The 26,976-nt window shown below is 34.4% G+C and overlaps 1 protein-coding gene across 1 annotated transcript in view; it reads left to right on the top strand.

Annotated features, from left to right (window-relative positions):
• The first annotated feature begins 11,668 nt into the window (after positions 1–11,668).
• LOC111086158 overlaps positions 11,669–26,976 on the top strand; it is a 17,920-nt gene continuing 2,612 nt past the window's right edge. The window contains exons 1-2 of the mRNA XM_022387867.1: positions 11,669–12,151; positions 12,215–13,006. Coding sequence (XP_022243575.1) covers positions 11,803–12,151; positions 12,215–13,006 — 1,141 coding nt within the window. The 5' untranslated portion in view covers positions 11,669–11,802. The remainder of the gene's footprint in view (positions 12,152–12,214; positions 13,007–26,976) is intronic.

Here is a 26,976-nt window from a genome sequence, read left to right as displayed (position 1 = left end):
TGGGATTACAATCTGGAGACTTTGTTGGCCATGGTATTATCTCCTGGTCGAGTTAATCCTGTACAATATGTACACTGTGGGCAGTGGCATTGTCATCTAGGAACACAAAGTTATTGCCAAACTTTGCCCTGGCATATGGCAAAAATAACGTCTCTGTGTGATGCCTATAGGAGGCGCCATTGACGTTTCCCTGGAGGATATGAAGAGCAGTTTTTCCACCATGATGAGAAACTGTCCAAACATGTACTGCACCACACCTTGTGTGTTCAGTGTGGAAAAGCCAGTCTTCCCTCATCTGTTCTTCAGGCACACAACGAACTCGAATCCTACCACCAGCTTTAATAAGCCAGAAACAGGACTCATTCTAGAAGATGACATGTCGCCAGTGTCCTAACTGTAAGTTGGGGTGCTGTCTTACCCAAGTAGCATGGTGACAGTGGTGAATTCTAGTTAATATCGGTTTGCAGATAGCCTTTCTTGCAAAATAACCTTGTTTGGTCAGTTTTCTATCCACTGTTCTTCTGGATACCTTGGAATAAATGTGTTCATGTCATTCCTGTCGTAAAGTGTTGCAAGACGTCTTGACGTATTAACCTGATCAAAACACGGTCATCTCAGGCATTAGACTTTCCTGGAACAACGATTCCTGTATTCCGATGGCATTTCTGGATTCTGAATGCAGTACACTTGGGGTAACCAACTGTTTTGGCAATGTCCGTTTGCTTCATACCATTTCTGGACAGTCGAATAATTTGACGCCCTATAACTTCTGGCACATGACAAGGCATGACTCTACACCAAGTAGAGAGAGAAACTGTCTGAACAAAGCGTTGATCTGTTTCGAAAATAATTATACCAAAAGCACACCCTTTTATACAAAACAGGCGTGTATGTGTGTTTTGACGAACAAATACTCAAAACAACTTATACAGACCAGAATAACAACTCGTACATGTTTGTCCTATCATACGCTACCTTTTCTGTTACTACTCGGGCATTTTCTCAATAATCACTACATACATATAGACAGTAAGATCAATGTATATAAACATTTTGGTCAAGACTGTTCACGACTGCGTTGTGGGGATATAGCTGCATTGGCGAAATCTTTATTTTCGTGGTAAAATATATATATATATATGTATATACAATTAATTTTGTGAATACTTGGCTACTCGACTTAACATCATTAAAATATATAAACACACGTATATGCAGTACTAATTTGAGAATACTACGAGATACATTGAGCTGGGCACCTTTTCTTGTTAGTTTACTATCTTTCCAGTACCTTCTTTAGTGTCTGTAGATTGAGCATGCATTTGATGATATCTCGCAGCCTTACTTGGAACATATCAACAAAGATCACATATATTCTAAGTCCGGAAGGATTAGCAAGTAGACGACAGCTTCAAAGACCGTTACAGACAAACAAATCCAAGAAAAAAACCTGTAATCAGCAACTTTATGAGTTGTTTTTTACATGCACGTGTCTTATCAGCGGCTCCGATTGAACAAGTAAGCGGCAACCACAACTAAAACTCATCCCCTCTTAATCTGGATCTGAGAATATCGTGCACTTTATAAGCCGTAAAGAGCGTCAAAATGGGAATTACCCCTCTAAATGTTGGAATTAAGCAGCCCTGGTCTCGTGACAGACAAGATTATACGTTAATCGGATTCCAAATGAAAATTGGTCATTCAAAAGGGCAATTTTGAGCACTTAAAAAGTACGCCCTCCTCTAGTGTAAGTGACGTTAATCGTTTCGGGGCCCATCATCAACTTTTCTGACTGTTTTATACAGACATGTATGATGTTAAGCTGCCTAGCTACTCTGTCAGCTAAAATACTACAAAGACTCATTAAATTGAACAGACCGGTAGAAATGTGGGCAATCTCCTTTTCATTATATAATCGGGTGTGGCCGCGCTATAAGTGTATTTTATTCATTATTGGACTAGATACAAGATAAGTTGGTTCCCCAATGTTCAGTTTGTTTCTTGTTTTTCTTCTCCTTCTTGAAGTATTTGCGATTTAATGCTTTTGATTTTGCTTTTTAGCATAGTACGTTAATAAAGTTGTTTTTATATCTATTACATTTAACTTGGTTATTTTAATTAGAGTGTTTTTTTTTACATTTATGCTATGATCTTCTTATTCATTCGTATATTTGTTATTATTTTTCATTTGTTGTCTTCATAAGCATTGGATTATGTACCATCCTGCTTTCTGAGCTGTAGTAATTTATCCCAAATGTTAAGCTACTCTAAAGTTACACAGTCAAAGTTAATGGTCACAAGACGTTGGTAAGTGTATGCAACAAACAATTAGTTTTCCTGTATTTTGTAAGTAATTTATATTATATTCTTCTTTCCATGTTAGTTTCATTATTATTATTACTCGTTAACTTATTTAATATATATATAGTATATTTACTGGTATTATTTGTATATGGATTTAGGACTAATGTACATTTCTTAAGCTGGCCAATCTCGTGAGATATTATTGGGATTACGGCCGAAAATATCACTAAAATAATAGTATCCAATTGATCATTATAAGTAACAATGGCGTGTTAAATTAGCTGTCTTCATTACTGGGTTGATTTTTAGTTCTGATCTAACAAATTATTCATGAGCATGTTCTAAACTTGACCTCCCCTCCCCAGTGGTAAATCTGAAGGCTTAAAACGCTAAAAACCGGATTTCGATACCTATGGTGGGCACAGCACAGATATCCCTTTGGGTAGCTTTGTGCTCAACAACAACTAGCAAACAAACAAAAATTTGACCAACAGTTTTAGTACGAGACCAAGCCACTACGTTAGAAAGCTTTCATCTAACATCACAGGTAAAATAAGCTGATGTTGTAGGCAGAGACTGTGGAAATGATTTTTGTTACCCAAATGAAAGATTTAGTTTGTTTGATTTAGAGCAAAGCCACATTGGGCTATATGGTTGTGTTCACCGCGGGAATCGAACCCCGAATTTTACCATGATAAGTCCGTAGACTTTATAAGCCATTGTCCCACCGAGGGGACGAAATGTTATAGTAAGATACAAGCAATCTCTGTAGTGAAGGGTTAAAGGATTTTGCTCTTACTTTGACATGGAATTTACAGAGCAACGGGGTTTGTTATTTTCTAGCTTAAAATAATTTAATCTAATTCATTTAAAATGTTGACCATTTTGTTGAAAGTAGTACAGACTTTACATTACCATCAAAGGCCAAGTGACATATTTTTCGATATTAGTTTTTTTTTAAAAAAGTCATCATGTTAAAATGATTACAATCTTTCGCAAGTCAAGTTCGTAGCAGGTGTCCCGGTGACTCAGCGGTAAATCTATCTGCTTATAACGCTCAAAATAGAGTTTCGATACCCGAAATGGGCAAAGTACAGTTAGCCCACTATGTAGTTCTGTGCTTAAAAACAAACAAATACGGTATTATAGGGTGATATTAGAGACATAGTATGGTATTATAGGGTGATATTAGATACATAGTATGGTATTATAGGGTGATATTAGAGACATATTATGGTATTATAGGGTGATATTAGAGACACAGTATGGTATTATAGAGTGATGTTAGAGATATAGTGTGATATTATAGGGTGATATTAGAGACATAGTATGGTATTATAGGGTGATGTTAGAGACATAGTGTGGTATTATAGGGTGATGTTAGAGACATAGTGTGATATTATAGGGTGATATTAGAGACGTAGTATGGTATTATAGGGTGATATTAGAGACATAGTATGGTATTACAGGGTGATATTTTGAAAATTTGTAGCAGAATTACTTCAAAAATATCTCTGTCATATTTTTATCACTGATTATATCTCTGAGTTAGCGTTACACTTAGTCATATTGTATCTTAACGGAAATTATTTGACTATGTTACCAAAACAACTCACACGCCATGAAAACTTGCCGCTGTGCCACTAGGGGGAAATTTTGCTTTAAAAAAAAAAGTGGTATCCTGCAAAATACAAAATCTAAAAAGCATCGGCTCCAAATGAAAACTAGGCAGGTATAGTCAGCATCAATATGTCTTTCTAGCACTGAATAACAAACAAAGTCGTTCCTTTTAAAATGCTTCGATATTCAAATTTTGATGTTATTAAACTTTCAACTACATAAGTCTAAAGCCCAATTTAAACAACTTTAAGACCAAATACCAAGCCTGCATATAATAATTGGACCATAATTTAATAATATCGTTTCAGGTGCTTGATATGCATGTTGGTAAATTTCGAAACTTTTTAACTTTTTTTTTTTTGCTCCTTTTAAGTAAACTTCACTTTAGTTTTACTAGACATTACGGTAGTTACATAGGTTATTCGAAATTAATCTTAGTGATTGAAGTGTCTTGAAACGTTTTCCAGCCCAGAATAAAACAAAATCAAATAACATACAACGAACTACGATCGAATACTTTACATAATTATGAAGTAATCGAAGTATAGAACAGAATTCATTCCGCTTTTTTTTACCATGAATATAAGTAGTCATTAAACCTACTTTTAATCAATCCTTAACCCTTACAATCTCGACAGTAGTGGCACTTCAAACAATTTATTTCTTTACAATCGTACAAAAAAAGGTCATTATATATTTTTCTAGCATACTGTCAGACCAAACTCAATATTTTATTCCACCAAGTAAAAACAGAAGAGAGAGGGGAGAAAAAAAAAAAGATTGACATTCTCTGTCGTCGAAACTAATGTTTTTTATAGTCATGTTCTTAACGATGTTCGTGCACGCACCAATTACACCCTGGTCGTGGTTTATGGGTCGACAAAGGCTTCGTGAAACGTGTTTCTTGTTAAAACGTTCCCCACAAGAGCAGTGCGTTTTTAGACCTCCGGGGAGACCTTTTTAACACTTAAATTAAAAAGAAAAACAAAAGCATTTTAATGCCAAGACGTGACAAACATCTCACTGACGAACACTTGCTTTTACATAATATTGCCTTGTATCGTTTTGGAAGGGACACAGAGGGTTAATAACAGTTTATGTGAATGCTTTTTGTATGATAATGCAGTGGCGTGTTATCGAAGATGCAAATCGTGGCGCCATAGGCGACATGTTTAGCACCTATATATTTGGTTTACTGCGAATTCGATAGTGCAATACCACCGGGTTAATTTATTCATCATTTTAGCCAGACCAGCTGTTAAAGTGTTAACCAAACCAGCTTTTGGAGTCTTAGCCAAGACTCGCTTGAATTAATCCAGTTATTCATAATTTTAGCTAGACCGGCTATTGGAATCCTAGCCAAACGAACTATTGGAGTATTAGCTAAACCTCACTTGAACCAATCCAGCTAATCATCATTTTAGCCAGACCAACTATTGAACTGTTAACCAATCCTCACTTGAAACAAATCAGCTATTCATCATTTTAGCTAAACCAGCTATTGAAGTGTTTACTAAGCACCATTTGGATCAAACCAGCTACTTCACTACTAACTAATCATTATTTAAAACAAATCAGTTATCTTGTGTTGTTTAGGCCTCTCTTGAACCAAACAAACTATCTGAGCATTAACCATAAATCATATCTTGAGCCATGCCAGCTAATACCCTGTTAATCATGGTCATTGACACAAACCAACTAGTTCAGTAGTGACTAGACTTTTGTTGAGCAAAACCAATTATATAATTGTTAACTGCATGCAAAGCCAACTAATTGATAATTGAGAAGAAACTTTTAACTGAGTCCAATCAGTTCAAATAACCTTTCTCAAATACATTTTGGGTTAAATTATTGCTAGTTCATTGACGAACAGATGTCTGTTGAACGAAACATTTTGGCTTCACTTTGAACAGGCATATCTTAAACAAAACTATATAAAATGGGAAGTCATTGTATATGTGTTAAACCAAGCTATCTAGACCCCTGTTAAACAAATGCCTTTTGAAAAAGAAACAGCTGGTTAATTTTAAACCAGATTTCTTATGAGCCACAACAATTAATTAGCATTGACAGACACCTTCTGGACCAAACCAGTTAGATGAGTATTGTTTGAACAACTTGCTCCACTATTTCGTTCAATTTCGATCAGAACTATTAATACTTCCAAACAAACCACCTAGTTGAACGTTGACCACATGTATCTTAAATCAAATCAGACATTTTATTATTGATATCTCTTGAACAGATTAATTCAATCTAGAAACAAATCAGAAAAAAATTATTGAGGCATTTAATTCATACAGAAGATAAATCTTCAATTGCTTTAGCTTTCTGGACTCATCGTACATACATATCAATCTTCAAAACACGATAAATATAAATACTCAACGTACATACATATCAATCTTCAAAATACGATAAATATAAATACTCAACGTACATACATATCAATCTTCAAAACGCGATTAATATAAATACTCATCATACATACATATCAATCTTCAAAACACAATTAGTATAAATACTCAACGTACATACATATCAATCTTCAAAACACGATTAATATAAATATTCAACGTACATACATATCAATCTTCAAAACACGATTAATATAAATACTCAACGTACATACATATCAATCTTCAAAACACGATTAATATAAATAGTCAAAGTAAAGCTTTACCAAGATATGTATTGTGTAGTTCCGAAGTAAACAGAATTACTAAACACCAAACATATGTAATACACTGTAAAGCGTTACCAAGATATATATTGTGTAGTTCCGAAGTAAACAGAATTACTAAACATTACACATATGTAATACATTGTAAAGCGTTACCAAGACAACATTTCATCAGTTTCACAAAATATGATAAAGCGATATTTAATAAAACTAGATAGTTTTCGTTCTCTCTAAAATAAAGGTTTTAATTTTGAAATTTTCTATACTGTTTTACTGGAATGGGTGTAAATAAACAGGTTAGACGGAAAAATAACTTTTTCAACGTGTAACAACAAGACGATGTTATTAACATTACGCGTAACAAGTACGTTCAGATGGACAGTAAATATATTTTAATAAGCTGTTGCTTAACACTAACAGAATGAAGAATAATAGGATTGCAAGTGATTAAATTTTAGAAACTGCTACCAAATCTCAAATACTGAAGTGCTGTTATTTTAAGTCTAGGGAATGACAAAAAGAATGGACTAATTATCAGACTTCTTTTATAATAAGGATGCATGCATTGTTGTTGTTGTTTCTTTTTCTTTGCACGTTATTTCCTTGAATTCTGTGTATACAAATAGAATAGGATTTTGTCTATATATACGTTACACTCCTGTCATTTTAGTGATATACAAAAAACACGACATATATATATATATTTTCTTACGAATTAATTGCCATGCTCATATAGAAATTGTCAGGGGGTAACATTATCCATCTCCCAGAATGATTGATATCGACATTGTCAGGAGGTAACACTACCTATCTCCCAGAATGATTGATATCGACATTGTCAGGAGGTAACACTACCTATCTCCCAGAATGATTGATATCGACATTGTCAGGAGGTAACACTACCTATCTCCCAGAATGATTGATATCGACATTGTCAGGAGGTAATACTACAATCTTTCAGAATGATTGATACTAACATTGTCAAGGGGTAATTCTACCAATCTCACGGAATGATTGGTGTAGATGTTGTTACTATTCATCTTCCAGAATGATTGATACCAACATTGTAAAGAGTTAACACTACCCATCTTTCAGAATGATTGATACCAACATTGTCAAGGGGTATTACTACCAATCTCCCAGAATGATTGATACCAACATTGGCAAGGGGTATTACTACCAATCTCCCAGAATGATTGGTGTAGATGTTGTTACTACCCATCTTCCAGAATGATTGATACCAACATTGTCAAGGGTTAATACTACCCATCTTTCAGAATGATTGATACCAACATTGTCACGGGGTATTACTACCAATCTCCCAGAATGATTGGTGTAGATGTTGTCACTACCCATCTTCCAGAATGATTGATGCCAACATTGTCAAGGGGTATTACTACCAATCTCCCAGAATGATTGGTGTAGATGTTGTCACTACCCATCTTCCAGAATAATTGCGTTTCTATTTGCCATAAAGTTTTTTCAGTGTGTTGATTACATTAAGCGAACATTAATGGATTTATACAACCATTCATTATATTGAAATGTTGCTGTCAGCTAGATGAAAGTCATTAACCTAGTCGAAACATTGAACACCCCAGATGGGGTAAAATGAGCCACAAAATATGGGTGGGACACAGGGATAAATAACTTACAACCCTCAGAATATTCATGATATCAGAATATTTGTGAATATGTGACTCTAATAAAGAAACGTATGTCATATGTGAGGCCTGATGGTTAAGGTTCTCGACTCGCCAAACATGCTTGTCGTATATGGTTGTCGACTGGGCCAGCCACCCAAGTATAAGACTTCTTGGCTTACAAAATTACCGGCTGACCCCAAACTAGTTAGGACTAAGGTCGTCACGGAAAATATATGTCGTATGTGAAAGCATTTGACTGACTGTGTTTGGTTTTCTATGCCTTTGTTGTACTTGCAGCTTTTGCTATTTCCCCTATCAAAGGCTTAAGCCGTTTTCTAGTTCTGATGATTTATTTTGGTGGATCAGTCACACTTTTAGAACCCAGTTTGCCCCTGAAGAAGAAAGGTCCACTTTTCGAAAGCGCTCGGGTTATAGGATTTTTATTCAATATTATATATCTTATATAACTAGTTCGCTACAAAACATATCCCTTTCAATATTCTAATTAATGTAAATGTTTATAAATAAAATTTGGCGGAAGATTTAATACATTAGGCAATTCGTTATCTTTTCGGAAATCCTTAATTATTTTCGCGAAAAAACCAGCTATGGAGGCTAACCTTGCCCTGTCTGCCGTAGGGATTGAACCCCGAATTTTAGCTTTATAGGTCATGAAGCTTACCCGTTCAGTGATTTGTGTCTTTACAGAAAGTGGCAGTCCTTTCCTATGTAGTTGAAAATACTTTTGTAACACCCTACATTTGCTCAAGTAGATTTTACATACAGAATACTTTTCATAGTTAATTATAACAAGATAAGGCGCAACAAACCTACAATTAATTCATTCTTTGTGAGAAAAACTTCATAAAAACACAGTAGGTGTCGCCTTCTGATAGTGATAGCATAGATGTCACACTTTCGTTGATTGTTAGTTATTGTTGTTTTTTGTGGATTCAGAAACAACGGTTTGGTTTTGGTTTTGAATTTCGTGCAAAACTACATGAGGGATATCTGCGCTAGTCGTCCCTAATTGAGCAGTGGAAGACTAGAGGGAAGGCAGCTAGTCGTCACCACCCACCGCCAATTCTTGGGCTACTCTTTTACTAAAACGAATAGTGGGATTGACCGAAACATTATAACGCCCTCACGACTGAAAGGGCTGTTTGGTGGGACGGAGATTCGAACCCGCGACCCTCAGATTGCGAGTCGAGCGCCTTAACCACCTGGTCATGCCAGGTCCAAGAAACAATGGTGTGATGAAGATTGTATAATATTCTGTGTCAACTTTTCCTTGGGAACATTAAATCTCCGTATGAAAATCACAACAATTTTGGCAGTACGAACAAAAACATAATAGACAACTTCATTTAGAGTTTCGATGAATATTATTTACTGTATGTTGTTTGATTCAAAATTAGAATTATTTTCTGATTTTTTATCTACCTATGGTAAATAACTCTACCAGGACTGGACAGTTCTCAGGTCATTTCATACTTCTACTATAAAGATTGAAAATAATATTATTAACGTCTAGTAAAGTGATTTTAGGAACCAAATATGGATTTACGTTATAGCAGAAATTCTGAGCTTAGGACTAGCATGGTCTGGTAGTTAGGGCAATCTACGGGTCGATGATTCGAATCCCCGTCCTTTAAGGTTGCTGTCAGGACTACTCGAATGCAAAAATTCTTGACCCGAGCTGCCAACTCACAACCAAGATGTGATTAAGATTGAACTTCAAGAACGACTAACATATTGTATTTCGAAGTCCGTATAATAACTATTCAATGTTTCGGATATTCACGCAAAGATACTAAAGAACTACCTAAGATAGTCGTCCCTATCTTGAAACTGATATACTATAGTCTATAGCACTCACCACCAACGCTTGGACTGCTACAAGCGAATATGACCGCCACCCTTATAACGCACCCAATCCACAAAAGTGCTGAAAGCGATATTTTTACGGGAACGGGACGCGAACCATGGACATTTGGGTCCGCAGTCTGGCATGGTAGCTACTAGGCTATGCCCGGTACATAACTATTCTTATCCCAAAATGTACAGATAAATAATTTTAATCTTTGGCAAGGTTGTTGGGCTGTTAACCTTGATATTACTGTTTTATCTTTAATTGCTCCTGTATTTATTTTGCCTTGATCTGTGTTATTATAATGAAAATATTTATTGTGTCATATTAACTACTTATAAGTACAAGTGGCGGTCTTCTTTAAAACTTAAGGTGATTTAGTAACGTTTTCATGTATTTTTATACACTTTTGTCACTATAAAAGCAATTCAAGTTTAAGGGCATTGCAAACAGCCTAATGTATTTAAAGATAAGTTTGGTGTAATTCTAAACAATCTAATGTATTTAAAGGTAAGTTTGGTGTAATTCCAAGCAATCAAATGTCTTTAAAGATAAGTTTAGTGTAATTCTAAACAATCAAATGCCTTTAAAGATACGTTTAGTGTAATTCTAAACAATCTAATGTATTTAAAGGTAAGTTTGGTGTAATTCCAAGCAATCAAATGTTTTTAAAGATAAGTTTAGTATAATTCTAAACAATCAAATGTCTTTAAAGATACGTTTAGTGTAATTCTAAACAATCTAATGTGTTTAAAGATAAGTTTGGTGTCATTGCAAACAGTCTAATGTGTTTAAGGGTAAGTTAGTGTCATTGCAAACAGACTAATGTCTTTAAAAGGTAAGTTTGAGTCATTGCAAAAACATAATTCTTTAAAAATAAGTTTAGTGTCTTGGCAAATGGTCTAATGTCTGTTTTTAAAATAAATTAATTTTAATGTTGACATAACTGTCATGTTTTGAGGGTATAACTCTCTAACGTTGTTATTATTCATGAATATACTTCCTTTTTTTCTTCCACGTAAAATGTTATCACATTTCTTCACAAAACGTTATTTAAACTTACAGAAACGCTTAGAAAATATACTGTCTTCATTGCATTTTAAGACAGTGTTAGTATATTTGAAAAAAACATTTGTTTCCTTAATTATTTGGTTTTTACTGAAACAGGTTTTAGTGATTTTTTTCCTAGATAAATTGAAGTTACTTTTGTGTGAAAGTAAAGCTACGTAAGATAGAGAGACACTGAACACAAATTTACCTTAAGCTATTATATAGCAACGAGTTGATTTTCTCGGAATAATCTTACAGAAGCTCAAGTTCATGTGGGTTATTCCAAGAAACGGGGACACTTATTTCTTTCTTCTTTGCAGGCGGAGCTAAGTTCACAAGGAGATGACTTTACCCGACAGATGTGGCATATGTATGCCACGTTTGAAGAATTGGTTGTGTACCATTTAGATCTTCACACGGAAAGGTTACAGTTTAAAGAAAACCTGAGTGACGACGAGGAGACTAAGCGATTGTTCCTTCCTCACACCTACGTCGACAAGACAACGGTCACTCGAATCAGCACAGAAAGAATAGTTTCTCGAGGATCATCTCTTCCCGACGTCCGGTTGGCCAGACAACCCCACCGTGTGTCATCTATTTACGGATCTCCCGGAGTCAGGCGGAAGAGAATGAACGAAAGTAAACATCATTCTCAAAGACAGACTCATCTTCAACACCTTCGCAGTCGATCAGAACCTTCATCTAATCCGTTGCTCGATACTATTAGTGTACTGACGTATGATCCATGTGACTCAGACGATTACTATGAATTGGCGACCGTCTACCAACAGCGCCGCCTTACGGTCAAGAATAAAGGAGAAGAAAAGTCAAGAAGATTTCCATCTACTCAACATCATCATCACGGCGACGGAGACAAGGATTCTATTGGATACGCTGGCTCCAATTCTATTGATAGTGGCTATAAGAGCCTTTGTCCAACACCGGAAATCCCAGATTGTTCTTACTATGCAGCAGAAGGCAGAAACCTTTGCACCCCAGGCTTTAGTAATGGTTCCTGTACAACCAATCGAGGAGGAACAGCTACAGATGCATCGAATACCAATTCCTCTTTTAAGAAAGCCAAGGATAGTGTCAAACCAAAAATCATAATGGGTACAAAGGTCATGGGAAGGCAATGCCAAAGACATCAGCATGGGAATTCCATTGGCTCTCGGCGATCTGAATCAGGTTTGTATGACGTTAACCTTGACCACCTAATGTATTTACGACAATCTTTACTTAGTGCCATCCAGAAATGTGAATCAGTATCGTCTTCCTCGAGAGATGGTAGCCCGACAGTTGCCAATCGCTCCTGTGATTCCTCTTCCAAAGTCAGTTGTAGTAGTAATAGCCATAGCCCTAAGCATCAGCGATCATCCCAGTTTGGCAGGAGCAGGGCCAGCCCATACGTCCCAGAAGTCACCGATCATAGTACTCCTCAAAATAAAATATCTGGAAATAGTAGTTCAGCTTCATTATCATTACCCGCTGGACCTCAAACGTACCAGAAGACAGTGCGATTCGATACCGATATTAAAGTTACATCTTTAACCAAGAAACAAACTGGTTTAAACAGTCCACGCATCAGAAAAAAACATTCCAAATCTATTTTGAAAGATTCCTTATGCGCTAGTTTGAGATCAAACTTAGAGTCAGATTCGACTCTAATTCCAGACTGCATGCTTGAAGAGGAAATCGACGCACTACTTTACGGAAAGGCGGAGTACTACGATATTGAAAGCGTGGATGATTTTCCGTGTAGTTATGTGACAATGATTGAAGAAAAGTACCGGTGTGGCAAGACTAGTGTAGCGAAAGTGAAAAGGTTAAAAGGTAAGTCTTTCCTTTACTTCTCTGTTGTATGTTTCAGAAAAATAAGAATACTGTATGGACGCATTTAAAATAAAACTAACATATTTCTTACTGAGATGAAGTGGTTAAGTGTCCTATCAGCAAGAATAAAAAACAAAATTGAAGTTGACAAAAAGTTTGTGAATTATAATTGTTCCTCTCAAACGCAATAGACCTGTTAAATCCCATTCGGCTTTAGTGACTTCATTTAAAAGAACGTAATTTTAGAAATATTTTAGGCTTAATACTTGTATGATTATAGTCTTGAACTTCTACGACTTGTTGTTGTTTTTTTATATTCAATATTTTGCTGAAATTGTACATATATTTTTTGATGAAATGTTGGGTTTTATAGATTAAATGTACTACGCAGATTTTCCCATCCAGTATTTCAAACTGTATATTTCTATTTGATTCTGTATCAACTCTGATTTAAATAAATAATTTATATGTATTTAAAACGATGATAATTGCTTCTGTTGCAAGACATAGGTTAGAGGAAGACCCTGTTGTTAAATTTACTTTTATTACGCTCTGTATTGGAACAAACTAACAATAACAAAACTCGAATATCAGGTTTTATTATTTTATTTACTTTTTCTTAGTAACTGAAGAAGGTGAATTATCGAGAACAGCTATATATATCTAGCAACCTGTACATAAAATCTTGTTTAAGACAAAGTATGTTATGTGTAGTCAAGATAACCATCTTATGTACTGCAAAACACAATCTACAAAGAAATTTATGATCATACGTAGGTGATATTTGAATATGTTATTAATGATTAGTGAACAGGAACGTTTTCAATTTTTACTACACCTTTTTAGTTTTACTATGTATAAATCAAGAGTTAAGTATCAGAATGTCATCAAAGCCTATAAATAATATCAAATTCAATGTTAAACCCCATAGATAGTAGTCTTAAGTAATGTCTGAATCACGTTAAAACACATAAATAGCAGTCTTAAGTAATGTCTGAATCACGTTAAAACCCATAAATAGCAGTACTAAATAATGTCAAAATCACGTTAAAACCCACAAATAAGTCTTAAATAATGTCTGAATCACGTTAAAACACATAAATAGCAGTCTTAAGTAATGTCTGAATCACGTTAAAACCCATAAATAGCAATGTTAAATAATGTAAAAATCACGCTAAAACCCACAAATAACAGTCTTAAATAATGACAGAATCACATTAAAATCCACAAATAGCAGTCTTAAATAATGTCAAAATCATGTTAAAGCGCATAAATAGTAGTCTTAAATAATGTCTGAATCACATAAAAACCCATATATAGCAATCTTAAATAATGTCAAAATCATGTTAAAGCCCATAAATAGTAGTCCTAAATAATGTCTGAATCACGTTAAAACCCGTAAACAGCAGTCCTAAATAATGTATGAATCACGTTAAAACCCATAAATAACAGTCTTAAATAATGTCTGAATCACATTAAAACCCATATATAGCAGTCTTAAATCATGTCAAAATCATGTTAAAGCCCATAAATAGTAGTCCTAAATAGTGTATGAATCACGTTAAAACCCACAAATAACAGTCTTAAATAATGTAAATATCATAAAAAATCTCATAAATACTGTCAGAATAACAATAAAACTCATAAATAGCAGTCTAAGATAATGTCAGAATCACACTAAAATTCATAAATAATGTCAGAATGACAATAAAACCCATTCTTAAATAATGTCAGAATCATAATAGAACCCATAAATAGCGGTCTTAGATAATGTCAGAATTTTGCTAAAGCGCACAATTAGCAAGTTAAATACTTCCCAAATCACGTTGAAATATGTAAATAACAGTTTTAAATAATTTCAAAATCTCATTAAAACTCGTAAAATAACACTGTTAAATACTGTTAAAGTGTCTTTAGGATCCACAAATAACAGTCTGAAATACTGTCAGAATCGCGTTAAAACCCGTAAATAACGGTTCTAAATAATGTCAAAATCATATTAAAATCAATAAGTAACAATACTAAATGCTGTAAGAATGTCGTTAAAAACTCATAAGTAGCGGTTTTAAATAATGTCATAATGTCAATGACATCCATGGTTAGCAGTTTTAAATAATGTCAATGATACTCATGGATGCCAATTTTAAATTTTGTCAATGACACCCATAAATGCCAGTTTTAAATAACATCAATGACATCCATAAATAGCAGTCTTAAATAATATCAACGACACTCATAAATAGAAATCTTAAATAATGTCATTGATACCCATAAATGCCAATCTTAAATCATGTCAATGACATAAATAGCAGTCTTTAATAATGTTACTGACACCCTTAAAAGGCAGTTTTAAATAGTGTTAGAGTAAGATTAAAATTCATAAAAAATTAATCTCAAACAGCTGCAGATTTCATTGAGATCGATAGGAAAAAGCTACAAACATTGTCGTTCATATTCATAGAAAAGCAGCCAAAACCAATCGGTCATCATCCTCAAGGGAATGTTATGCTTAAGTAGGAGTTAGGCATCTCCTCTTGAGGCAGAAACTTGGTGAGGTACGGTAAAACCATTCGTAATTATTAGTGTGGTCTTGTTTTCTCTCCTCCCCAGGGGGACAACGCGAATATGTGGGTGATTTCGAATCGTATGTCCTCAGTGGGCGAGATGCGTATGTAAAAAGTTGTATAGACAAAAAGAAATATGAAACAAAGTTATGTCAGGTCTCCCCTATAATTTAGAGTGATACCTGACAACATAGAGTAATAGACTAATGCACCTTTCGGTGAACGCGCAAGGACCAGTAGCACGTGGCCCCTCCCAGCCCCCTGTCACGTGACATGTTCCACACGCAACCTCTTTAAGTCCCAGGTCTTGATCAGTATCTGCAAGTGCGCGCAAGGAATTTTAAATAGTAAGAGCTTCAAAACAACGGCGTGATAGTAGTAAACCCTCGATGACTCCATTGAATCTAGTTTTAACTCTTCTTTAATTGCAGTTTATCAGAACAACACTGTAAGTCTACCATTTGTTTCATAACGTCAAATTATCTCGTTAGACGGACTAGGTAACTTTGCTTCCTGAATTCCAAACACTATCTTAGTTGAATTTGAGAAGTAAATACTAATAATTACACAGAACGGAAATAACAGTGGTCACACTTACCGAATTTTGAGCAGTGAAAAGAACGGACAGCTACTACTTGCACAAACATTTTATTTAGATGCACTTTGTCACGAAGGTCATGAGCCGCAAATATTATAATTGGAATCTACTAGAAATAGTAGCATTAGGTAGCCTAGAATCGGTTGCTCAATGGCAAACACAGTATTGCTCTATTGAGAGTAGGACCACAATACTCGCATAGCTGATTTTAAACAGTTAAAATAATATGTGATGGATATCCGTCTGGATAATATTGTACAAGTGTTCCCAACAAAGAAAACAGCGACGCAAGGAAGAAAGAGTGATAAACCTCAGCATATTTTAAGAGCAGACATGGTAGTTCGAAGAGCAGATTGAATGTTTTAAGTTTCTGGCAATGTAAATAACACTTACTCTCACGACTATTGACGCCTTTCCTGTTAGCTGCTATATTAAAGTATTATTAAACTATGGAGAACAGACAGCTTCTGAGTCATTGGTATTCAGTAAATGTATGTACACGGTGTAATAAGGTCACCGCCAGAGAGAGTGAACTTGTGTTTATATATATATATATATATTCTTTAATTGGGAACACATTGAGATACAAGAAGACCAAAGATGAACTTGTAATTCTATTTCCGAAGAAAAAACCTTTGGATTTTCAAAAAATTTTTTCGAAGTTCACATATTATATCCTGATGATGGATGCTGCATATGTGTTATTTTTGGTTTTATATCTGTGCTGACTAATGTTGAATGAGTAATTATTTTTGGTTTTATGTCTGTGCTGATTGATGGTGTATGTGTGGTTGTTTTCAGTGTTATATCTATGCTAATACTTCAAGAACGGTTATATCTGTGATGACTGATGCTGCGCGTCTGATTATTTTTGATCATATATATGTGGTGACAGATACTGCATGTGTTATTATTTCGGTGTTATATCTGTGATTATTGATGATACATGAGCGATATATATATAGTACAGGGTGCTGCGGAAGAGAGAAGACGTTGAGAAGTAAACTCTTACACATTTTTGAAAAGTATTTAATATTAATATTATAATATTTAGTAATTGAGGATAAATAACAAAAGAATAACTAGATTTAGTAAAATTGGTAAATACAGGTAAGAAGCTCAATGTTTTAACTTAGAGTTTAGTGGTGTAAATTTTACTACAACGTTAAATTAGGCTTAGTACATGTAACGGTACCTTAGGCTTAGGCATATTTCAACTTACTGGTAAATCGTAAAACAGGTTAAATACGTTGTTTCATTAAATAAATACAAGCTAAAGACTAGCTTATTGTTTCTTCATGTTTTAAGGATTAACTTGTTTACTTGAACTTAGATCCATTAGTTTAAATTCAGCTTATAGTTATAGGTAGGTTATAATATAAATCAAGCAAAATACATTGTATTATTAACATTATGTATATATCAAAGTAAAGACTTCTATTTCTAAGTTATATTATAATTAAATATAAACTTAGTTACTTTAGTGTGAACACAAAGTAGTGAAAAAACTAATATAATTGGTTCTTAAGCGTTAGGCTTAAAACTAACAATAACATTATTGACAATAGGTTGCTGGTATTTGGTATTGAGTAGGGATGCACGGGTACCCGGCCAAATATTCGGCTCCGGCATAGTTTCGAAGTTAAAAACAGCCGAATCCGGGTAATTGAAAATGGCATCTAAGTCCTAATCTTTGTGGCAACTTACGCAGAACTGAAAGTTACGGGAATTCAGAGAACAATAGGGGTTAGATTTTGAGAAGTTGAAGTTAGACATTGAAAGTTGAAAGTAAAACTTGAATGTTCTGTTAGTGATTATTCGGTTAAATGTAATAAACATCAGTTTTGTTTTTGTTTCTAATTTCTGTGTATGTTGTTTTGTTATTGTTGGAGGTTTTTTGGGGGGGAGAAGAAGGGAGAACCTGGTCTCGTTTGACACCTGGCCCCGGTATTCAGCCAAATTTTACTACCCGTGCATCCCGAGTATTGAGTATTTATTTTCCGCCTATAACTAGGTATAAGCTTAAATACAATGGTTAAGACTAGTGTAGGGATAAAGCGTTCACAGTGAGTTAGTTATAATGGGTGCAATGAGTGGATTTTATATGGGAACACTGGACCGGCATGTACCTTTAAGGATGCTAGTATTAGCAATGAAGATGTGCAATTTGTACGTAGAATTTGTAGGTTGGAGGAGAACTTGGAGGCTATCATAATTAAAGTAGAGGCAATAGATAAAAAGAAGTGTAGACTGTGGGAAATGGCAGCAGGATTTCAGGAGGAGCTTAAGCTTTTACATGCAAGGGATACATCAGTTAACAATGACTTTCAGGAAGTTAGAAAAGTACTATTAGAGTAAAAAGTGGTGAAATGAACAACAAATTTCAGCCCTTGGCTTCTACAGACGAGAAACTATTGGAGGGAAGGAAAACAAAAGGGTTAGAGAAGGATGTGGATGATAAAGAGGTTATAGTTATGGGTGATCCCTTGACAAGGCATGTAGATAAGATAGTCTGTGGGGTAAATAGGGAGAAAAAGAGTGAGCTTGTGCTATCCAGAGGAACAGGTGGAGGATATAACTGACAGAGCAGGATATATAATAAATGGGGCTAGCAGAGATGCAGTTTTTCGTTGTGTAGGTATGGGCTAATGACGTAGAGAAAGGTTGGTCAGAGGAGCTAATTAATAAGTACAAAGGGGCAGATAAAGGCATTTAAAGAAAAAGGGCATAACTTAATTTTGTCAGGGATACTGCCCGGAATTAATTGTGGGGATGAAATTATAAGTTGATTAATAGGGCTGAATGCTAGGTTTAAGTTAGTAAGGATGAGCAAATTGGCTGGTTGGACTTGTTGGATCATTTCAATGGAAAAAGGAAGCTGTTTAGAATGGATAGTTCACACTTAAATGGGATAGGGGCTGGCTTGTTTGCTAGAGCTATTAACTCAGCTGTAGGGAAGTTTAAACTAGGACTAGACAGTAGTGAGGGCCAGGATAAACTAAATGCAAAAAGAATAAAAGGCAGAGAAATGTAGCATAGGAAAGGAGTATAGAAGTAATTACAAGAATAGGCTTAATTGTAATGCTAGAAGCATAAGAAATAAAATAGATGACTTTAAGGTACTGGTAGGAATGGAGGATTTTGATATAATGGGAATAACTGAAACATGATTAAACGTAGATTATTTTGATGACAGAAATTTCTTTGAAATACAGGGTTACAGGCTATTTAATTGAGATAGAGTATTAAAAAGTGGGGAGGAGTGGCTTTTTATGTAAAATGTGAGTTACATCCTGTTGAAGTTGAGGATATCAACCCATTTGGGTTTCTATTAGCGGATACAAATGGAAAAGGCTTTTAGTTTGTTACAGACCACCAAATGATACTGATGAAATTAGCGAGAAACTTTACAATTAGATTAAGATTTCAGCTCTTAATGAAGTCATAATTATGGGTGATTTTAATTTCATGCATATAGATTGGGAAATGCTAAAGTCAAACCATGGGGAGAAAGGTTTTTGGAAACTATTCAAGATGGCTTTCTTCACTAGCTTGTTAACTTCAAATGGGGAACATTTGGGTGCAAGTGATCATTGCTTTATTAGGTTCAATGTTTTGCTGCAATTGGAGATAAGGAATAATAACATTTTGGTTACAAATTTCAGAAAGCAAATTTTGAAGGGATGGGACAAGAATCATCTGTTGTGAATGGGGCAGCTGTGTTATTTGGAGACACTGATCAGATGTGGAAAATTTTGAAAGATAAATTTTTAAACATTCAAGGTAAATGTATTCCTTATCGAAATAAAAGGGTAGCTGCAAGTAAAAAACTAGGTTGACTCAGAAAAATTATAAGATAAAATTAAAGAAATATATCAGAAGTTTAAATTGACTGCTATGACAAGAGATTTAGAAAACTATAGAAGATCAAAAAAGTTGGTGAAACAAGAAATTAGGACATTAAAAAGAATGTATGAAAAAAGGTTGGCTGAAAATGTAAAAATTAACAGTAAGGATTTCTTTAAGTACATTAAGGGTAAACCAAATGTTAGAATGGGTGTAGGACCCTTGAGGGATGATTATAAGATGGTTGGGTTATTAAATTTTACCCTTTCTTCGGTTTTGACTAACGAAGTTTTAAACAGCATTCCAAATATTGAACAGCTGGTAGATGGAAAGAAGATCGAACAAGATGACTGCATTAATTTTGAGCTTGTTAAAAAAATTAGGAAGTTTCAAGAATGATAAGGCTCCTGAGCCAGATAATATTTACCCAAGGGTTTTAAAGGAGGTTAAAGATTGGATATGTGAGCCACTTGCTACTATTTTTTATCAGTTTTTGAATAATGTGCAGGTACCAGAGGATTGGAAGTTAGCTTATGTCTCTCCTCTTTTCAAGAGAGGTAATAAAAATTGACCCAGTAATTATAGACCCATTAGTCTGACATCAGTTGTGGGAAAAGTTTAGGAAAGTCTGCTAAAAGATGCTTTGCAAAGTCATTTAACAAAGTTTAGAATTTTATTGGATAGTTAACATGGTTTCACTAAGGAAAACTATTGCCTTACAAATCTTTTGAGATTCTTTGAAAGAGTTACTGCTTATGTAGATGAGGGTAAAGGTGTAGATTTGGTATAAATGGATTTTCAGAAAAAAATTGACAAGAGCCACATAAAAGGCTTGTAAAAGAAATTATTTCTATAGGTGTGAGGAATAAGTTAGCAAATTGGATAGAATAGTGGCTGGATGGAAGAACGCAGAGGGTTGTTACAGATGAAGTTCAGTCAAACTAGATTAATGTCAAAAGTGGGGTACCTCAGGGCTCAGTCTTAGGACCTTTGCTCTTTTTGATTTACATCATTGAAGGAATGGTCAATAAATTACCTAAATTTACAGATAATATTAAGGTCTTGGGTGTTGCTAGATGTGAAGAGGATGCTGCTGATTTAGTGAGTTGGGCAAATAGGTTTTAATTGTAATAAATGCAAGCTAATGCATGTGGGTTATCATAATTTTCATGTGTGGTTATTTTTAGTGTTATATCTGTGATGATCGATGCTTCACGTGTGGATATTTTTAGTGTTATATCTGTGACGATCGATGCTTCACGTGTGGATATTTTTAGTGTTATATCTGTGATGATCGACGCTTCACGTGTGGATATTTTTAATGTTATATCTGTGATGATCGATGCTTCACGTGTGGATATTTTTAGTGTTATATCTGTAATGATGGATGCTTCACGTGTGGATATTTTTAGTGTTATATCTGTAGTGACTTATGCTGCTGTATGGTTATTGTTAGTGTTATATCTACAATGATAAATGGTACATGCATGGTTATTTATGGTGTTATATGTTTGGTGATTCATGTTAAATGTGTGATTATTTTATGTGTAGTTACTGGTACTGCAATTGTGTTTATTTTTGGTATTATACCTGTGATGACTGATGCTACATATGTGGTTATTTTTTCCTTTATATCTCTGATGATTGGTGCTACATTTTGATATACATTATTAGAAAAGATCGATAATTAGTAAGCTTTGGAATGTGTATAGAATTAAACTTTTTCTATCTAATTACCGTGGCTAATAACTGTTTTTATGCCTGAGTATTGTTATTACAGAGTTACTAGCTGTTGGTATTCGACAAGTAAACCGTTCAGTAAGCACTATTCTTTGTACAGTCGACATTTATAACAATGTTTCAAATGGTTAGGAATTTCCTGTATGCAACCTCATTCTTTTGGCACGTGTGTCCAACCTGTTAGTATACATGTGGGAGATTTTGAAGTATTTGAATCATGACTGGCTATTCTTGGTATTCAAGAAGATGCAGTAAGCCAGTTCATCCAATCAAATTTATATGAAATAATTCAGTTGTTCTTCTGCACATCTTATTTGAATTTTTTTCTTTTATTATATATTGCAGTTTATTGTCTAATACCTTAAAAATGACCCAACTACAACTATTGCTCAATATGCATTTTTTAAAGCATTTTTACGTGAAATCGTTCGGGAAGAATAAAATATTTATTGAAATCTCTTGAGTCATTATTGGGTTTATGGCCGAAAATACCGTTAATAACGAGGGTACTCACCTGCAGAAACAAAGCATTCTAATCATTAGAAGTAACGACGTGAGAAAAAGTGTATTCAATTATTCATGCTATTTAAAAATACCACCAACGTATCAGTAGAATGTGTGTATACTAGCAGAGACCCGTAAAATACTTGCGGTCAAATTAGTATCTTTATTGCAACAGTGCTTCTTTAAATACAGGATTTCTAGAATAATACAATAGAGTTCTGATCTTAGACAGCAAAATCTGAAAGTCCATTTGTCTTAGGCCTAACATTTGTTAAGACATTATTAAGTACGGCCTATATTCGATAAATAGATAAAATAACACTAACTTGTGTACGTTTTTTGCTTTGGTTTAGTTAAGGCTAAACTTTACCTTGCTTAATACTATCAATAAATAATCTTATAATGTTATTCTACGGCTTAAAATTAGACTTTTTTAAAACTTTGGTAAGTTATTAATACGTTACTGTATAAAATTTGTAATAAAGTATATTTACATCCTTTGAAATGACATCTTTTGTTACTCAAACTGAGTAAATTTACAAACTGAAATGATAGGAAATTATAATAAATGTTTAGTCATTTCAAGCCAAATCCAGTATATAATCTAATTGCCCCTAAGTAACTAATAGAACGTGAGTTATCTGGTAAATATGGCAAAGCGCTGTAACCATTAAAATTTTAAACAAATAATATTAAAAATCATGTTTTTTATTGCATTTAGATAATTAGTTCAATAAGAAACTAATACTTATTCTATATTTTTTTCAATTAAATACTGCAAACTGAAGAGGTGAGAATTTGGTTATTTTCTATAATTTTTGAATAATTAATTAAATAAGAAGAGATGAAAAATTGAGGTAAAGTTCAAGAATACATTAACCTCCTGAACAGAAAGAATCCAGCGATATAATCTACAATGGAAATAGAAGATAAACTCCCATTCCTTGACGTGATGGTTACGTAAACACATAGCCCATTTATCACAGGCGTTTACAGAAAAACCACAGATGCGGGTAAATACCTCGACTATAAATCAAACCACCCCAACATTGTAAAGACGGCTGCTATAGACTGCCCAGTTTCAAAAATTAACTGTACTGGTAATACATAAGATGCCAAAAAGAATGAAGAAAAACACATCAGTACAACCCTTCATAACATTGGATACCAAAAACTTGAAAAAGACAAACACCAAGAATAAACAAACAACAAAAAGATTCCAGACATGTAAACAACATAAAGTCAAAACGGTATTCAAAGACCACAACACAATACGATCACAGTTAGTTTTATGTTTCCGTGGATACTATGACTGGCTTGTATGCATTCCTAAATATTAGCTTGACCAATTGTTGAGAAACATTCGTAATAATATACGAGTTTTAATAGGAAGAATTAGTTACATACATGTCATATGAGACCTTATCCATGCAATAGAGATAGTACTGTACACAGGCTCCGACTTTACATTGGATAATCGACTAATTGTAATATAACATATTCATGCGTTGATGCCATCTATTGGTGTAAATCAGTAATAGTTGGTTCTGAAGGAAAACCTTAATGACCCAGTAGGGAACAAAAACACCATTTACAACATCCCTTGTGAATGTGGACTACAGTCCATTGGAGAAACAAAAAGGCGAACAAAAGCTAGAAATCAGGAGCATAGAAGACTTGATAATACCAGTGTATCTACAATAGCCCATCTTGCCAGAGAAAAAAAAGAAAACTATACAACAAACTGGAATAATACTAAGCAATGGGATAGGAACCACACAAAAGAAAAAGAAAGATAAAAGAAGCTTTCTACATCCATTTAACTATACCACATCCAGCCAACCTAGCTTAAAATTCAGCAAGACTTGAAACAGTAACATAAATTAGTTGATTTAAGTTCTGATGAAAGAAGACTTTGGTTCGAATCCCGGCCACTTCCATCGTAGAAATGGCCCTTCCCAGATTAGCAGCTGAAATGTAGGATCAAAACTAGTTAGTAATTAGTATCTAGTTTTAAAATTGCTAGTAACTAATTAATGATTAGATCATATAGGCGACTATCCATGACAAAGATTGATATCCAATCAGTACCTAACCGTAAGTACTCAAAATGATATTTTTCTATCATTTTTAATTAATTAATACAACCAGAAGTGTTTAAAAATAATTCTTCTATGTGTTTATTAATTAATTCAGTCAGAATAGATGAGAAGAGACTACTTTATTCACCATTGAAAAAAAATGTATGATAAAATTCATATCTTCAAATGAAGATAAATATCACACTTAAGAACTGCAAAAAAAATATCCATACAACTTTGTTGAATCATCACTCATGTTATCTATCATCTATAGACTGTGAAAAATCAATATAATATTTTTATTTCGGTGAATAAAGTTTACTGACAGCTAAATTAAACTACGTTTTTTTTTTACTCATTCATAAAACTTCAAAACGAATTTCTAAAACGCATAGTTTTTTTGCTGGATGTTTTTGTCCTTGATCTTCTCAACTGTCTTGAAATAATTCAAGTCCTGCAAGTGCACTGACGAAACAGACAAAAATGAAAAACACGTGTGTCTGCAGTTATAAGATATGGGAATTGCACTGTGTAAATATGCAACGAACTACAATGAAACAGTTTATTTAAGCACTACTTCGAAATGAAGTACCTATTTAAGACAAGGAACTATGATAATTTAATAACGCCAGTGTGGCTTGAATATCTATAAGTTTCAGTGAAAACAATTATATGTTTTTTATCTTGTTTTTATATGTTATCGGCGCCACCTATCTGCATTTCGTTGTTTGGTTTTTTACGGTTTGTTAGATTGACATGTAATGTAAATACACTCGCAAATGATTCCCATACAAAGTACATAGTGCATAAACTTGTCTTCTTTGTCATAGGTTGGTTGATTGATTTTTCACTTAATTAGAAGACAACCAGAACTCAATCAGTCAGACAGTATAATGTAGTTATATACGTTAGGCAAAATTTACGAGATGGCGCTTTGCTTTCTTACCGTGTAACTTAATGATTTAGTACTTATGAATGTGTATTCTATGGCGCCCTATCGTGTGGCAACCGTTTAGCCTAACTTGATCAGCCAAGGACTGATGGGGCGGGACTCCTGGCGGAAGAGAGCTAGAGTGTTATATGTATACAAAGTTCAGTTGTATGCTTTGAGCTTTGCTAACGTTGCCGTAAGTCAGGACTAATTAACGAGACTTCAATGGCCGTACATTTCTCTATTCTTTGTGATAGTTCTTGCAAAGTACCAAACATACTAGCGGGCGTGGTTGGTAGCCAGGAAGATGAAGGAACACCTATCTCTGGAATGCACATAGTCCAATTTCATCAACAGAAGAGCAACAGGGATGTAAAGTAACTACAAGAAGAGGACGTCCGGAAATAACGTTACCAAAATTGTTCACTTTTGTTTCAGAGACAGGAGCCTTGTACTGCTGCCAAAACGGTTAGAAGGAACCAACAGATGTATAGTGTCGTATGTCTATTCTACCATGTTAGTCCTTGTCGTATGCAGGACTAACATGGTAGAATAGTGTCGTATGCAGGACTAACATGGTAGAATAGTGTCGTATACAGGACAAACATGGTATAATAGTGTCGTATGAAGGACTAACATGGTAGAATAGTGTCGTATGCAGGACTAACATGGTATAATAGTGTCGTATGCAGGACTAACATGGTAGAACGACAAGAGTTTCAATACATTCGGAAATAAATATTCATAAACTTAATTCCTAAAGAACTTGTATAATTTAGATTGTTTGCCAAAGATTTCTATATGTTCTGTAATAGATTCCCCACACTTATATAAACCAGTCATTATTGCTTATTCTCATTTCCAGTGCTTTATTTTCTATAGATTCGTGTCATTCAGTGGTAATCTTTAAAGCTTATAAACGCTAAATTATGGATTCTATCCCCGTCGCTGATACAACGCAGGTAGCCCATTGTGTGCTACAACAAACAGAAAGTGTAATATCGGTTTCAGACGCTGTGTTTCTCTGTAGTTTCATAGTATTCAGGTGTTGTTGTTCGCTGTTCTTTGTTTATGATGTGTTGTTCTTTTAAAATCGATATGTTATCAAACATTATCAACTTGTAATCAATTGTGATCAATTTTCAAAAACCGAAACTGGATGTCCTCCTCTAACCGAAATTACTGACTTTTTTTTTTTGCTTCCGTCTTATAGGTAATTATGGAGAGTTAAGCAAGATAACTGTTTAATATTTAATGCACAACTTCGTCTTAACCTATAAATAATTTCTACACATCTTTTTCTTCAAGAAAACCCATCGTAACATGGATGTCCTTCTTCACCAATGAAAATACTAGAATATATCTCTTGGCTTCCTGGTTCAATCGGCACATTATATGTGTTCTTAAATACACACACATACGCATATATCCATAAACACTTACTCACATGTATCAATGTGTTGCTGACGCCGCCAGGGGTGCTTGCCATCAACGTAACCTAACCCATCTAGTCTGACACTGTTTGACAACTACTTAATCACCTGCCTACATAGTTTACATACACCTCGCCACCTTACCCACTTCTTCTTGCTTTTTTTTTTGCTTCGTTCCCACAGCGTGATGTCTGCTGGGAATTTTTTTTATTTATCTTGAATTCTTAGTCTATCCTTGTCATTACATACACATACATATATATATATATATAT

This window comes from Limulus polyphemus, unplaced genomic scaffold, assembly GCF_000517525.1.
Source record: "Limulus polyphemus unplaced genomic scaffold, Limulus_polyphemus-2.1.2 Scaffold886, whole genome shotgun sequence".
In the NCBI taxonomy this organism is placed as follows: domain Eukaryota; kingdom Metazoa; phylum Arthropoda; class Merostomata; order Xiphosura; family Limulidae; genus Limulus; species Limulus polyphemus.
Note: the sequence above shows the minus strand (reverse complement) of the source record. Positions and strands in the feature narration are given on the sequence as shown.